Genomic DNA, 15,784 nt, shown 5'->3' on the forward strand with positions numbered 1-15,784 from the left:
ACTGTTAACGTTATATTGGCTTTGTTAATTGAATTGTGTACACAGGGGCAAATTCTTTCCCCAGATCAAAGCAGCGCAAACAGGAGCATGTGTCTTCCATTTATTCCCACTGTGGTTTTGACCTTTGAACAAATTGGGGTGTGTTTTGATCTATTTCTTTGCTCGTTAGGATAAAAAATAAATAAATAAAAAACTCTTGTGCCGTCAGCTCTGAAGTGCAGCGACTGTGATGTAAAACAGAAGAATTTTGTACTTAGTTTTGAAAGGTTAAGTAGTTTTTTCCCCTAGTTTTATTCTGAATACCCATTGTACTTACTTTCTCTGCAGGCGACTCGAGCCACACTGACGACCCACTGCTCATCTCTGGGCGACTCACTGAGGAAAGAAAACGAGCTGGCGTTGATCATCGACGGCCAGACCCTGAAATACGCCCTCTCGTTTGAACTTCGCCAAAACTTCCTTGACCTGGCTCTGTCCTGTAAAGCTGTCATCTGCTGCAGGTAACAAACGCACAACAGTCCTAAGTATTTTCAGATTTTCAAACTATTTATAGACACTGTTTATTTATAGAAACTTCCTTGTGCTGCTCTTTGTGGATGCCTGGTTGTGGGCACTAGCACTCATGTAGTGTAATAGGTCCCCACTTAAGACAAACTAAATTCTGTCCTTAAATGTTTATGCTGTGTCTCCTTTTTTGGTTATTGTTAACTAGAGCTGTTCTGTATCAAACAGTTTTCCACTTTTCCTCTCTTTTAGTCCTTTTATGAGATTAGTCTGTGGAAAGTGTCCTTATAATACTTCCGTACTGAGGCATTTCTAAAGCGAAATCTGTCTCATACATTTTATTGTTCTATAGAATCACAGAGTGTTGTATAGAGCAACTTTGCGTGCATTGTAGCTTTGAAAACGTTCCTTCTATTAGTCGGGTTAGAAGGTCTTCAATTGTGCAGTGAGATAATTTCTAATAATACGTGGTCCATGTACTTCTGTAATCTTTGTGGTGTGAGTGCTTTTCATTTGCCTATACCTACAAGTTCCCGCACTTTACATTTATTAGCTGGGGAAACGCATGTAGTAAAAAGAGATTTGGGTTGGGAGCATGTTTTAGGGTCCCATAGTGTGACCGGTGCCTGTTGGTAATGAGCGGTGTTGCCTTTAAAGTACAGAGGTGGTGGTGACATAATGCCCCTGCAGTGGTTCCTATATAAGTGCGCTTGTGTGCATGGCCTCCTAACTTCACTTGGCCTTGGTTTACAGCAGGTCTTAGCTGCTGCTTATTTTCTGCTCAGGTCTACTATAAAGTGCTCTTTCATCTCTTCAGCGACTCAGACATTGTTAGAAATACATTGTGGAAAAGTAGAGACGGAGAGATAAAGAGATTTGTGGTTTAGATGCTTAGAGATGCTCAGGCAGACACACTCCTGCACTTCAGACAGGAACTGGAAAACAAAGAGAAGAGGTTGATCCCATAATTCATCTGTGACTACAGCGGCCAAGTCAGAGCTTTTGTTTGGGTACATCCTGTGGTGTGTATGAATATGCTTCATATGAATACTTTTAAGTCGACCAGATAACCACTCCGTTCATTCTACTGTTCGATCTTTGCATTTCAACATATGAAGAGTGTCTGCAGTGCTCCACTGTGTGACACAGTTACTCATTATGTGATTTACTTTATCAAAGGAGTCTGTTGTGTTCTCAGTGCATGTGACTCCTCACGCAGCTTCTCATAATTTGATATTGAAATAATTTTATCAACATTGACAAATAGTGGTTTTACTGAGCGCATATTTTTGTTATCTTCATAGTAAGTAACTTATTTATCTTGAATAAATGTACAATAAAGATGGGCTTATTTACAACGTAGCTGCCACCTGTTGCTAGTCTTACTGTGTGGGAAATATAGCTTTCTTTGTTGTACAAATCCTATCGTGGTGTCAGTTTTCCTGTCTGCTTCAAGCTTCATAGAAACGGTACTATTCTTGGGCAGTAATCTGTACGAGGGGGCGTGTCAGCATTCACATGTGCACAAAAATGTTTTGAAAACAGAAAGGAGGACCATTTGAGCAATGTCCCATGTCTAGAATGTAAACACTGTAATTTGGGACTTTTATTGGTTTGCTGTCCATCACATAATATAATCATAATTTAGCTACACTCAGGAATTACGGCAAAGCCACAAGATATTTACCATAAAATCCTGTCCTTTCTACAAAAGAGTCAGATTAAACTGTTAGTTTTCAGCAATGACCTCACATTTAACCCTTCCTGCTCCCTTTCTTCTGAATGGCACATTAAATGAAAAGTTATCCGCCGTACTGCCGGGCGAACACGTCACTGCGCCGCGTTGGTCCTGAGGCACGGTCTGTAATGGAGCCTCAGTGGGTTCTCCTTTGTCAGTGAAGGGACCGAACCGGTTCCTGAGCCTGGATCAGAGATACAGGTCAAGAGGGTGGAGTACCTCTGGAAGCTCCCTAAACGCAGACACAAGCTGCAGGCGCACTCGGTCGTTTTAAGAAACGCATGAACTCATAAAGCCGCGCATATCAAACAAAGGCTACCCAGACTCTTATTTGCCGAACAGTGAATCATTGTTTCCTAATCCTGGTAAAAGCAGTAGTTATAGCTCCGCTGAGAGTTATCGGTGCCAGCCCACCATCAATCAAACCCCTCCTCAACCTTTACTGTTCCCTGGGTTAGTTTGTCACTCTGGGCACCTTTTTATCCCATTTATGATCCTTTGATTTGCTCTAATCCCTTAAATGTGTTACACTCAATAAGGATTAATCCCATGGTTTCCATAGTGCCAAGAGATGTAAACACTTGTAATTGCCATTCACAACCTAGTGTTCTCCCTTTTATTACAATGCTTCTTTTTTATAAATGACAAATTACGGCTCACAGGCCTTTTCTTGGGACACTTTTCTTGGATAAGCAATTTTCAAATAAATTTTTATTTTGAATAAATAAATTGCATCAGTATTCCATTCAGAGTCGCTGTAACTTTGCAGATTTAAATGCTCTTCCCGTCGCAAACCTTTGTATGACTGTGACTTACTTGGCTGAGCAATGGTGGTATAATCCAAGCCATGCCACTATATGTGACTCCTTCCAGTTCCAGCCCCCCTGTGTTCTGACTTGTTTTTTAAATTCACACTCTCTCTTGTCTCCCTTTTGCGCCTTTTAGAGTGTCACCGCTGCAGAAGTCTGAAATCGTGGACATGGTGAAGAAGCACGTGAAAGCCATTACTTTGGCCATAGGAGACGGTGCCAACGACGTGGGCATGATCCAGACGGCTCACGTGGGGGTGGGCATCAGCGGGAACGAGGGCATGCAGGCCACCAACTCCTCTGACTACTCCATCGCACAGGTGCAGCGCAGACACGGCCCCGCTCTGAATCATGTAGCATTACATCAGTGCATAAATAAACACAAGCTTTACATGCTTACATAATAGAGAGATGTTTGTGCAAAGTCCCCCTGTCAACAACTGTCGCTCATTTATCATATAGTTCAATGAATAGGCAGGAGCAGCTGTGCTGTGTAGCTGTCCTTCCTTTGTTCTTCATGTACCCTTGGGCTTTTTGTCCATACTCTTGAGTGCCTCATACTTCGAGGGTCATGCACTTTGTTTAGAAATTGGTCAAGTGAAAGCATGTTTGTTAGTAAAAAGGCAACTTACTCATATTCTACACGCCATTTCTCTTGTATTGTTAAATAATTCTGGATGAAATACAGTATCAATACACATTTTATTATTTTGCCTCCTTTTTCAATCTGAAATGATTTCAAGTAGCCTCTGCTAAGCACACGTCGTACCCTATGTTTGAAACATTGCAGTCTGCATTGCCACAAGATTTTTTTTTACGTCTAGTGTACATACATTTTTCAGCTAGATCTAGTGTTGTTCATGGGAAAGTTGGACTCCAGCACATCCCAAACATTCTCAATGGGGTTAAGATCTGAACCGTGTGAAAGTGATGTCACATGTTCACTGAAACACTTTCTCACTCCTTTCAATCAAGATTTACCTGATCATTTGTTATATTGAACCTAGACCTGACTAACTCCTGCAACCCCAGATCCAGTGTATGGTGGTGTAAGGAATTAAATGAAAGATTGTTTTTATTTTCACTGAACTGAAAACAATCTACATAGTGAGGAAGGCCAATGACTGTGTTAGAATGTACTCAACAAATCTCCTCCCTTTACTCTAATCTTGTCCTTTGCCTTTACTTTCTCACTTTCTGTCACCTTCACTGGCTTATCTTGCATAGCTTATCAGTGGACATCCTCTGTCTATGTCTGAAATACATTGCACTCATACTTCGGTGTTTCTTTTCTCTCTTCTTACAGTTTTCCTACTTGGAGAAACTGCTGCTGGTGCATGGGGCCTGGAGCTACAACCGAGTCACCAAGTGCATCCTCTACTGTTTCTATAAGAATGTGGTGCTCTACATTATCGAGGTAGGGCTTCAGCACCACTCCCCCTTTAATGCACTCGTTCACATACACTCGGCTACATTAGCAGAGACATTTTGCAGCTGCTTGTTTGGAGCGCCTGACAGTGATGGACGACGGGCACTTCTGGTGTCTGCTTTCTGTCTCTCTTGCGTACACACATGCATGGAGGCGGAGTGCCTTTAGATCGGCCGTGATGCTGCCCGTCGTCAGGGTCTGCAGATCTGTGTGTGCACCGCAGCCTTGGCCCCACCGCTTATGGGGTAAGGCGGGGGGTTGTCAGCTGTGCTCGACCCCCTTCACCCCCCCTAAACCCGGTGTGACACTTAAGGATGTCAGCAGGTGCAGGTCCTCCCTGGAGTCCTACTGTCCTGCGCATACTTAGGGCCAAAGCGCAAAAAGGAACAAGTTTTCATCCACTAGCGTCCAAGATCTGTGAAAATCAGGCATTCACTACTAGAATATGTTTTTTCAGATCTTTTTCCCCTTCCGCAGAAGTACATTTTATAGCTGTACCAAACCCTACTCATGCCACTCCTCTGTCTCTGCCTGCTTTACAAGAGTGCGTCTCGCAGATTATCTCACATGATTGGCTCCTGCAAAGCTCTCCAGGCCAAAGGTTAGGGACCGTCTCTGTCCACTTTCCGGAGACACCGAATGGGGAGGGAGGGGGGGGGGGATGGGTGGAGTTTTTTTCTGTGTATCTGACCTTACCCCGGGGCTGTATCTTTCACTGTATTCCCCGGGAATGCCTCAGCACTCGCCAACAGCCAGCCTCCCAGAGCACTTCCTGTATCTGCTGCCCCATCAGCATGCTATAAGTAGGAGCGCGTTAATGAAGGCTCCCTAAGGCCATCGTTGCATTTAGGCACATTGTTTGGGTGGATTAAGCTCTGTAAAGTCAGTATGTGGTTTCAGAAGTGGGAACGAGCCATGTAAGGAATGCATTTAAAACGCTAAGTGCCACAAGCTGCGTGGAAGTAGCGTAAAGGGGTTATTTTCACTCTCTATATAAATTGAGTAACAGTATTTCAAACGTCTTTAAAAGGATCTTTCATCACACATTCAGATATTTCTCAATGCACCACAACATTGAACAAAAGCTGCAGTTTCCACTATACGTCCCTAAGGCGGTTTACTCTGTGCTATTGTTCACTTCATCCTCTCTGATCCCTGTCTTTCTGTCCTAGCTCTGGTTTGCCTTTGTCAATGGGTTCTCCGGCCAGATCCTGTTTGAGCGCTGGTGTATAGGTCTCTATAACGTGGTAAGTACAGACCACTAACTGTTAATGAATATGCAAGAAGAAAAAATGTAATTTGTACTCACTGAATTACTGTTCAGCTTGTTTTGAGACTTTGGGTGGTCAACATTGTATTGTTGTTTTAATGGGAAACGCCGGGGTTTCCTCAAATGCCTCAAAACTATGTAAACAAGTAACACATGTTTGTCTTTTACAGATTTTTACTGCGCTGCCCCCGTTCACACTGGGAATATTTGACCGGCCGTGCAGCCAGCAAAACATGCTCCGGTTTCCCCAGCTCTACAGAATCACCCAGAACGCCGAGGGTTTCAACACCAAGGTACACGCCGCCATATTTAGCCACCTCTGGGCTCGACTGGCCTTGTTGGGTTATCTGCGGGTGTGAGCGATGCCCGCTGTTTATTTGGTTGACCGGCGAGTAAACAAGAGCGGCATGGGAACTGAGCAGTTTCTATGGCGATATTAATGAGATTCATAGGGCCCGAAGAAGGAAGTCATTCATTTTGCGCTTGCAACCTGTAACTGCAAGTTTGGTTAAACACGCCGGTGTACTGCAAACAGAATTTTAATTAGCAAGAAAACTGTGTGTGTTTTGAGGGATTTATATGTTTCATTTGAGTGGTATTGTGCAGTTTGTGTCCACTCCCATGAGTTTAACTGAACTAAACCTCCGTGTTTTACAGGTGTTCTGGGGTCACTGTATCAACGCACTGATTCACTCAATTATTCTATTCTGGTTCCCTCTCAAAATGTTAGAACATGGTAAGTGTATGTTTTCCCACAATAGTTGCGAAAATAAAAAGTTCATGCTAATCGAGCCATCTTTTTGTTCCTTTTTGAAGACTCTCCTTTCCCAAACGGGCAAGGAAATGACTACCTGTTTGTTGGAAATATGGTCTACACAGTGAGTACACTTCTTCTAGTTCAATATTGTGTCTTCCTGTGTTGCTTTACTTTCGCGGCAGTTGTCTACACCGAGAAAGGGCACTGCCTCTTGGGCTTTTTTAGGTCTCCAGTCAATCTTGCCTTGTCTAGCCACTCTGTCTCCTCTTTGCCCTAATCCACAGTTTCTTTCTATTCTTGTGCCTCCATCGCACACTCTTTGCTATCATTTTACTCCCTACAGTCTCCTGTGCGTTTCTCTGGTATTTATTTGTAGTACGTGCGCGTAGGGGGTTTCCGAGTATTTTGCAGAGTTAACAGTATTGCATTAATGTTTATTATCTCCACAGTCGCCAGAGCACTAACCAAGTTTTTCCCTGCTTTTTATTTGCTTCCTTGTGTTTACGCAGTACGTGGTTGTAACTGTGTGTCTAAAAGCCGGGATGGAGTCCACCGCATGGACCAGGGTATGTGCTGCATGTTAATCAACCATTGACAAACAAAGAGGTAATATAGGGGTGGGCATATAGCCCTCCGTGTAAATACGTGAAGCAGTCCATGGGAAAAATAGCCAACTTTCATTTAATGGAGGGGGGTTAGAGTTTCTTTCCAGCTGCATTATCTGAGGGTTTATTTAAACTTTTATCTACTTGTAATCTATTTGCCACAGGAATGTTTACCCCGTAATTGCCTTCTGAATTTTTAGATGAAAGTTTGTTAAGATTGCCCATAAATTGTTTGACTTAGGGGCATTTTAGGAATGTGCTTAGGGGACTGGCAGAAGTCTGTTCTCATTCAGACAACAGCAAAAGGCTTACTCTAAAGCCAGTCTGACCACTCCATCAGTTAACTGTTTGCACCTTTTTCCCTGAAGAAATGTGGTGAAACTGGTAATGCTACAAGAATCCCAAGACAGATGCCCCATTGTAAAGTGAAGGAAATGAACAAGAGAGGAAACGATGCCTAATAAATCAATGCAACAATTGCCTCTGTGCAACAATATCACTTAATCAATCAGATATATATATATTTTTTTTAATTCAGATTTTCAGCCCAATCAATAATGGTGTCAATGTTAAATAAGATATTGGTTGGATGGTGCTGACATCTTTGTCCGTTCAGCTGTCTACACAAGAGCCTGTCCGTAATGAAGCAGGGACCTGGGATTCTCACACCGTGTCCCCTTACAGCGATCAGAGCAAGGGACCAAGTCAGAGAGAGGAGGCAGGCAGAGATTGTCTATATTGGGACAGGCTGAATGTAAACTATTTGACCTCCAGTGGTTTTCCTATTTCTCTCTTAATCGCCATCGCCATCCTCAGTCACACTGCGCCTATTGCCCGTTTAATTAAAGACACTTGCTCTTTGTACATTGTTTTTGCCTGGTTTTGGCCCTAGTTATGTTTTGTTTTAGATTTAATGTGTGTTTTTATGGCACGGCTGTGTAATATTTTGTTGTAAATGAATGTTGTGTTTTTTCTTTATTTTTGTAGTTTTCCCACTTGGCGGTGTGGGGAAGCATGATTCTGTGGATGCTCTTCTTCACCGTGTATTCCGTCTTCTGGCCCAAGATCCCCATTGCCCCGGATATGCTCGGCCAGGCAAGTTTCCCCCTTACACGTGTCACTCATTTCAGTCCATAGGGGTTGAGAGGGTTAAAATAGCCCTCTTCACGACGTCTCTTTCTCCGACTCTATCACCTGCTGGGTTTAGTCGCCTCCGCATGGCGCCTTTGTGACACACCTCCTTGGGTGTTCCTGGTCTGCGCTGCCGAACCCTGAGGGAGATTTACGCCCCCCCCCCCCCCCCCCCCGGCAGCCCCTCTCCCCAGGCGTCCTGCACCTGCCGCGTGTCACCCGAACCCCGCCGTTTACCGCCCCGCACCGAGGTGTTGATTCAAGCGGGTGGGCTGCTGTTGATGGTGATGAGGGTCCTGGGAGACTGAGAGGAGCGGATCTCCCTGATTGAGACTCATTTGGGGCTGAAGGGATGAGGGGCTTAGGTGAAGTGTCCTACTGTTGGAAGGGAGCAAAGGAACAGGGCCGTCTCGAACCTATTACTTCAATTTGTGTCAGAAATCAGGAATGCGGTCGAATATCTGTGCAGCTGCTCCTAGGCTAACTGGGGAGTGGTCTGGGGACTTTGAGCCACTTCCCCCCATCCCTCCATCATCCCCCTAACTACCCCATTACCTCTCTTATTTCCCTGGCCTCGTCTATCTATATATCCATCTGTCTACAGGCGACAGCGAATGGAAAACGTCTGTACACTTGTCCACTGAATGCAGTTGATTTAGTTGCTTTAGACGCAAAGTAGGAAACCAGGAGACCCTACGATGGAGTGAGGATCTGGGCCTGGCTTAATCCTTGCGTCAAATGACAGGAGCAGAAACTATATCAAGTGGCTGGTGTCGTATGTGAACTAGTGGTGCTCCTGTATGTCAATATTTACCACTGTTTTGCTGTAGCACTTCACAGCACAGTAATACAATATAGAGAAAGGAAATGGCCTTGTACCCAAACGTGTATTAACATGATAATTATGGTAATTTCATGAAAACATGGCACATATGTAAAGTAACCGTTACTCAACATAGCCCTAAATAAAGGATGAAAATGTCTAGGAAATGTGGCTGGTATTTTTTTATGGTAATTATATGAAAACCAGACTGCAAAATGCATTATGCCTCATTGGCTACGTTTAAATGCTCTGAAAAATCTGATAACTGGAGAAATCAGATGACCCAATTATCAGATCTGATGTGTTTACATTCTCCTCAGAAATTGGAAAATCCAAAACTCCGGGTTCTACATAAGCCAGTGCAGATTTGGATTTTAGGGCAACTCAATTGTCTCCACCCCTCTCTTCAATAATCAGAGCAGGGACTCAAACTCTTTCTTTTTTTCTTTTTAAGTTTTAATTTTAGTATTTTTTTAATATGTCTTTTAATCTTTAGTCTTTTTGATATGATTTTGGCCTGACTTTGGATTTTCCTGGTTAGTTTAGGCACACGTCAGAGATCAGGAAGAAATCAGATTATATGAATATCAGATTATGCTGTTTACGTCCCTCTACATTAATCTGAGAACTCCAGAAATCAGATTAGATCACATTTTTGGTCTCCCTGTAAACGTAGCCAGTGTTGCCATGCTGTTCTGTTATCATGTTATTGCTATGCTGTAAAGAAAAAATATTTTGTGAAAACTTTATTTGTACCTAGTGGATATGAGTAATACATGGGCACAGTCATCGTTATTCAGGTCAGATATAATGTAAGTGAATGTATCTGTTATTCATGTATCTAGATTGTGGGACCAAGTTTGTTTCCATTCTTATAAATAAGACTTCAGGAGGCTGCCTCTTCTGGAGGCTGCAATAGATTTGGGCAAATGTTGGACAAAGTGATTTATGAACCATAGCTTATCGCCATGACCAAAGTGAGGTAATACGTAATTAGAGGCGTTATTAGCAGAAGATTTACGGCGCCTGAAGGGGCATTGAGCAAAATCAGATGAAAAACTTGTCAAACAGAAATCGAGACAGTCAAACTGAGACAGGGGAGAGATTAATCCCTGGAGACGAACCATAGACACGGGTCAAAGGCCAATGAGTCTGACTGCAGCTGGATGTCAGAAACAAGAAGGGATTAGTTTAGCCTGTTCATTTATCTATTATGTATCAGTATGACAGTTTATACTTAATTGCAGTGTGAGAAAGCTGTAGAAAAGTAACCACTTTTTTTTTTCATATATAAATGTGCTTTGTGTGGTATTTTCCTTTACATGGACCAGATGTTCTCGCCGTGAAGAGACATGACTTAATGCTGGGTTTAAATGAATTTTGCTCGAAATAAAAGAAGCCTGTGTGCTGTCATTGCAGGCTGGCAGAGTGATGCAGTGCTGGTACTTCTGGCTGGGCCTCGTCCTTGTGCCTACTGCGTGTTTACTCAAAGACTTTGCTTGGACCGCGTAAGTAGAACAAGTCTCCCATAAATGCATTAGAAATCTATATACAGGCTATTTAACTTGACCAAAAAAGTTTACATAACCCGTATTGAGCCGGTGTCAACACTTACGCACACTGTTATGAATCACATGTGTCTGCAAGCACTCAGACTTTCCTTGGCTTGGGCCTGATGAGCTTATTCGCTTTGCAGCATGCGGCGCACTGTGAAGAAGTCTCTACTGGAGGAGGTGCAGGAGCTGGAGGCCAGAGCTGTGGATCCAGGGGCAGCTGTTCTCAGGGATGCCAGCGGCCGAAGGTACAGACTTTTTAGACTAGCACACCAGCATTTGTCAGGTTTATTTGTGCTAATGACTATAAGCCTTTATATTGATTTCACTTTACAGCACAGTAATGACTTGGTAATAAGATTGAAATGCTTTGTATCAATTTTGTAAGAATTGTTTTTGATTTTTGGGCTGCGCTGTCCACAGGAGTGATCCCAGTGCAGATGTTTCCTAGAGGATAAAGTTGTCACATGTTTAGAGGTAGTTTCTGGGTTTGAACTGACCTGCTGTGTGACCTCTGATTCCCCCCATGCCTTTTCTGAGCATCCGTGTGAGAGTCATGTTTCCTGGAGTTGATTCAATCTCTGCATGTCTCTCATCCTTTTTCACAATTACCTGCATCATAGCTGGATCAATTTGGTCTGCTGTTCCAAACTGGTTTGTCATAGGCTCTTTCTTTCACCCTTGAAAATAGCTGTGTCCATGGTGTTATGTAGCTGTGATGTTATTTTCAATTTGTTGTTAGAGTCAGGCGATTGTTCGTGTGTCTAGCTTAATGTGCACCCAATCACCCCTGCCCCACATCTTCTGCAGAGACCTGTCCTGAATTGACTCATTATTTAAAGCAATTTAGGCACTTGGGACGGTCTTGGTCTCTTTGGTGTCCAGTCAGCAGTATTGGAGAGGTGCAGGAACTGGGCATAAGGGAACAGCCACATCTGGGTTTGTAATTCCTGGGAATATTTCTTGGGAAAGTAGTGAAGAAGGGTTCAGGATGTCCTTCAAGGTTTAGGTAAATAAATCTCAAAAGTATAGATCCATCATACTTTTGATATTTATTGCAGCAACAGTTGGCCTTTTATCATTCACTCATTGCCATCATCAATCATGGCATCGTTTTATTTGGCCACAGAAGCCCTATGCAAACTTTAGTTTTCCTTGACAAACACAGCAGTGAAGCGTCCTACAGCCACTTACAGCATTACAAATTTCCTGACGGTTGTATCCAAAGTCCTAGCCTTGGGAAAGCGCTACGATCAGGATATCAAACCGCTGTATAAATGCCAGATAAGGCCCTCTTTGGTCTTTTAATCTTCTATTGACATAACACATGTACGCACTGTTGCAAATTGTCAAAAGACTGCATCTATTGGCAGTGACGGTTACAGCTGTGCTCATGGCGCTGTAGTCAATATTCATGTGTTTAGCTGCACGCACGTATTTATGTGCAATATCTGGAAGGGCCTTAGTTATTTTTGGTCACAGAGGAGAGGAGCCATGACGGCGTGTGGTCCCCGAACAGAGGATCCAGTCTTCTTCTTGGAAAGAGGGAGAGGGCAGTGAGAGGGGCGAGGAATGGTTTACTGTGGATGTCCTGTTACAGTGCAGCCGTTTATGACCCAATGTTCGGTTAGAACCATCATCCTGGGACCCACTCTACGGGCTCAACGCTCAAAGATTTAGTGCCTTGTAAAATGTCCATAGCCCTCGGTGTTTCTCTCAACTGAAAGTGTCGTTTCTATTCATGTTAACCCATTTAATCCCATCTTTGTTCAACATGTAACAAACTGACACTGACACTGTACTTGGTTGGTCATTTTAGTTTTCATGAAATTTCAAACGCACAACTTTAACGCACATGCATTCATACATTCATAAAATGTTCATATTGGAATATCATTGTAACTAAATGATAATATACATGTTTAAAGCCACGCTGTGGAACATTCCAGGTTATGTGTTGCGAAACACTACTACAATACTATCAATACCGTACATGCTCCTAATGATCAGCCGCTTGCAGACTAAGCTATTTTTTTACCAAAATAAAGCATTTGGAAGAGGACCTTAAGTACTTAAACCTCATATTCGGCTACCTGTAGTAAAGCAGTACTATCTCCATGGAGACGAGCTGGTGATGTCCGGCTTCCAGCAAAGATGCACCGTAAATGAAATCTTGTATTTTACTCTATTCATTGGATGAAATGTTACGCAACGTGGCTTAAAGTATTATTTGTTACCATTTTTGTAATTTTGTCCAGATATAGATTACAAATATGGACAATTTGTGGTTATTTGCGTCACAGCCTTTGTGTCTGGTGCGGTTAAATGGGTTAAGTGTACAAGTGTCCTATTGAGTTTCTATAATGGTTGTCACGGACACGTCATGTGAACCTCATCTTGGTCTCTGTCTGCAGTCTAAACGAACGGGCCCATCTGCTGACAAGAGTCTTTAGAAAAGCACCTTCTAATATCGGACGCTCCAACTCGGTGCAGCAGACTGTGTCACGTGAGTCCCAAGCACACATGCAACACGAGCCTCTATTATGACTAATAGTGTTTTAAAATCTTCTTATGGATATTTTTAGAAACGCAAACACAATGAATTACCGAAAGCTTGAGCTACGACGCAGTTGAAACAAAGTCCACTCCGCCTCATCACTCTTGCCTCTCTCTTTCCAGACGGTTACGCCTTCTCTCAGGAGGAGCACGGCGTGGTGTCCCAGTCCCAGGTAGTGCGCTCCTACGACACCACTCTCCAGCAGCGCCCCAGCCTCTAGCCCCCCCACCCCACCCAGACTCTGTAGCAACGCGTCACGGCGCCAGACCTCCCGCACCGCTGACGGACCCCGCTGTGGCCTTACAGGACAATGAGCTGACCCCTGCTCAGACTGGGCCATCAGTGTCAGACGGCGGAGAACTGATCTTGAGAGAAGGGACGACTGTCGGGATTATAACCTCTTTATGTTACATGAGCTGCACTGGCATGAGCAATCGTATCCGTACACAGACATAAGCCAAGAGACTGCTTCTCATATAAATTATATGCACTGACCGGTACCAGTGTCTGCGCGTGCGTCTGTCCTGGGCATTCCTCTGTGTGCATGTCTGTCTGCACGCATCCCGCTACTGTCTGTCTCCAGTATTTCCATGGGTCCCTCTCATCTTGTGAACTTTGCTTTAAATAACGTTTCATCTTGTGTCGACATCAGAACGGCATGTATGTCAAATTGATGCACGCACAGGCACACACGCAGACACGAAAGGCGCAAAATCCTTTTAATAATGAAGGTAACAGAGTCTTGAGGACAGCTGGAGCCCCCCGTCCCGTGAGCCTTTCTGCCAAACACTACAAAGATGTCACTGAGGCAGAACGCTGACCGGACCCACACCCTCCCTCTGCCCGCTCCGAACCCGCCAGGACCACCCTCCTTCACACGGGAGCAACCTCTATCAACCTCGAACCTGCTGCATATCTGCTGGCCAGTTTTTAAACCACTATTTTTCCACTTGTGTTGACTCATTTTTTTAATTGTGTGACCGCTCCTGTGATTACTGATGCTGCATCCTCACGAGGCTTCCTCATTCTCCTGGATTCCCTTTAAATTATTTTTATTATTGGACATCTGTATATGTTTATAAGTTGTTTTTTCTCTTTTGAATAATGCCTGTTTTTGTACACCTCTTAGAGGAAATATTTTACTTGAAATTGAGCTAATAGGCTACCATACACAAGGGATTTGACTACGATACTTGATCATGTGCTTCAGTCTGGCGCTGCCAATGTTGAAATGAATGACACTAAAGGAGATGAAGGGGGGTTGTCCATCCAGTTCCTAATTATTAAATTTAATCAATCCATGACCTGACTTACTGTGTGCATTTGTAGCTCATATCTTCAACTCTGACTATGTACAAAGCGCACCTTTGTTAAGTGTCCACTGTCCAGAAAACACTGTATCAAACAAAGGCAAAGGATACTGTAACCTTTAATATTGGAGCCAACCATTCTAATTGCAATTCTGACTTGAAAGGGGTTGTGCAGTCCTGTTCAGATGCACCGCTGTGTGAGGGGAATGGCTCAGCTCTGCATATTATTTTAACATGACAAGCTTCAATTGAAATTTAACAAGAAGTGATTTTACGAGTTACATGACACTCATATTATCAGATAAAACTCCCACACTCCCTCTCTAGACAAACATAAACCAACAGCCAGTTTGTACAGGCCCGATTCCCTTGACTTGAGCTAAAGATCCTCTTCCCGCCCACCTTCCTGGACTGGAACCGACAGCAGCTGCTTCAGTATGGAGAATCCATTGGGCTCAGCTCAGGCAGTAGTCGGAGAGACATCCCATGCTTTTAACTTGTTCCCTTGTGACATCCCACCAACTCAGTGTTTCACATTAGTCTACAAAACAGCCTGCCAAACTGTCTCCATGAGATTAAAGGTCCTGTACGATGCTTTATTCACATTTTTGAAGTACTTTTCTTTCAACACCTTAGCGTCTGTATTCCCCATATGTATAAAAGATATAGTAACCTGTGTGTCGGCATTATTAGCATTAGATTTATTGTTGTGGAGGCAATTTCAGCACTGAAATGATCACAATTTGTCTGGTGAGGCTGTCTGGACTTTAGAGACAGCACCTCCGACATCACCAGACTGAAGGATAACTCAAACGTGTGTCAATTAAACCAAAGCGGCTCCATGTTTGCTTCTGACACCGCAATAAAAACAATATCCTTAGTTGAAGTTTAGCAGAATAAGGATATATAAAATGTCATCTGAGCCAAAGCTGCATTGTTCTCAGGGTTTTGTTCTACTTCATGCACCGGGTGATGGGACAGGTATTTTCTGCTGTCCTCTGTGGGTGGTATCTGTCTGCCCGAGAGTGTAATTAGTGTTTGTAATAGCTTTACTGTGTGTGGTTCACATCTTAATTCCCCTCACAGATTGGAGAAAAGACAAAGACAAATTTTCACAGATTCCGCCACACTAAAATACTGTTTATGAGGATTTATTTTTTAATTTCTATAAAAACTTCAGCAACAGAGTCCGTGTGGCAACAGGCAGACACTGGACCCCAATTTTTTTTTATACAGTAACGCAAATGATTTTAACCAGCTGCCCTGTTTCTCCGCAGACAATGTGCTCGGGGTACAGA

The 15,784-nt window shown here is 43.4% G+C and overlaps 1 protein-coding gene across 6 annotated transcripts in view; it reads left to right on the plus strand.

Annotated features, from left to right (window-relative positions):
- Positions 1-14,473, plus strand: part of atp8a2 (ATPase phospholipid transporting 8A2) — a 32,522-nt gene extending 18,049 nt beyond the window's left edge. For all 6 annotated transcript variants that reach the window (XM_079575742.1, XM_079575744.1, XM_079575743.1 and 3 more), the window contains 13 exons: positions 328-500; positions 3,188-3,371; positions 4,358-4,468; positions 5,653-5,727; positions 5,921-6,043; positions 6,408-6,486; positions 6,567-6,628; positions 7,017-7,073; positions 8,100-8,207; positions 10,486-10,574; positions 10,763-10,867; positions 13,034-13,125; positions 13,299-14,473. In XM_079575742.1, coding sequence (XP_079431868.1) covers positions 328-500; positions 3,188-3,371; positions 4,358-4,468; positions 5,653-5,727; positions 5,921-6,043; positions 6,408-6,486; positions 6,567-6,628; positions 7,017-7,073; positions 8,100-8,207; positions 10,486-10,574; positions 10,763-10,867; positions 13,034-13,125; positions 13,299-13,396 — 1,356 coding nt within the window. In that variant the 3' untranslated portion in view covers positions 13,397-14,473. The remainder of the gene's footprint in view (positions 1-327; positions 501-3,187; positions 3,372-4,357; positions 4,469-5,652; positions 5,728-5,920; positions 6,044-6,407; positions 6,487-6,566; positions 6,629-7,016; positions 7,074-8,099; positions 8,208-10,485; positions 10,575-10,762; positions 10,868-13,033; positions 13,126-13,298) is intronic.
- The last annotated feature ends 1,311 nt before the right edge of the window (positions 14,474-15,784 follow it).

Source organism: Gobius niger, assembly GCF_951799975.1.
Source record: "Gobius niger genome assembly, chromosome: 18".
Lineage (NCBI taxonomy): Eukaryota > Metazoa > Chordata > Actinopteri > Gobiiformes > Gobiidae > Gobius > Gobius niger.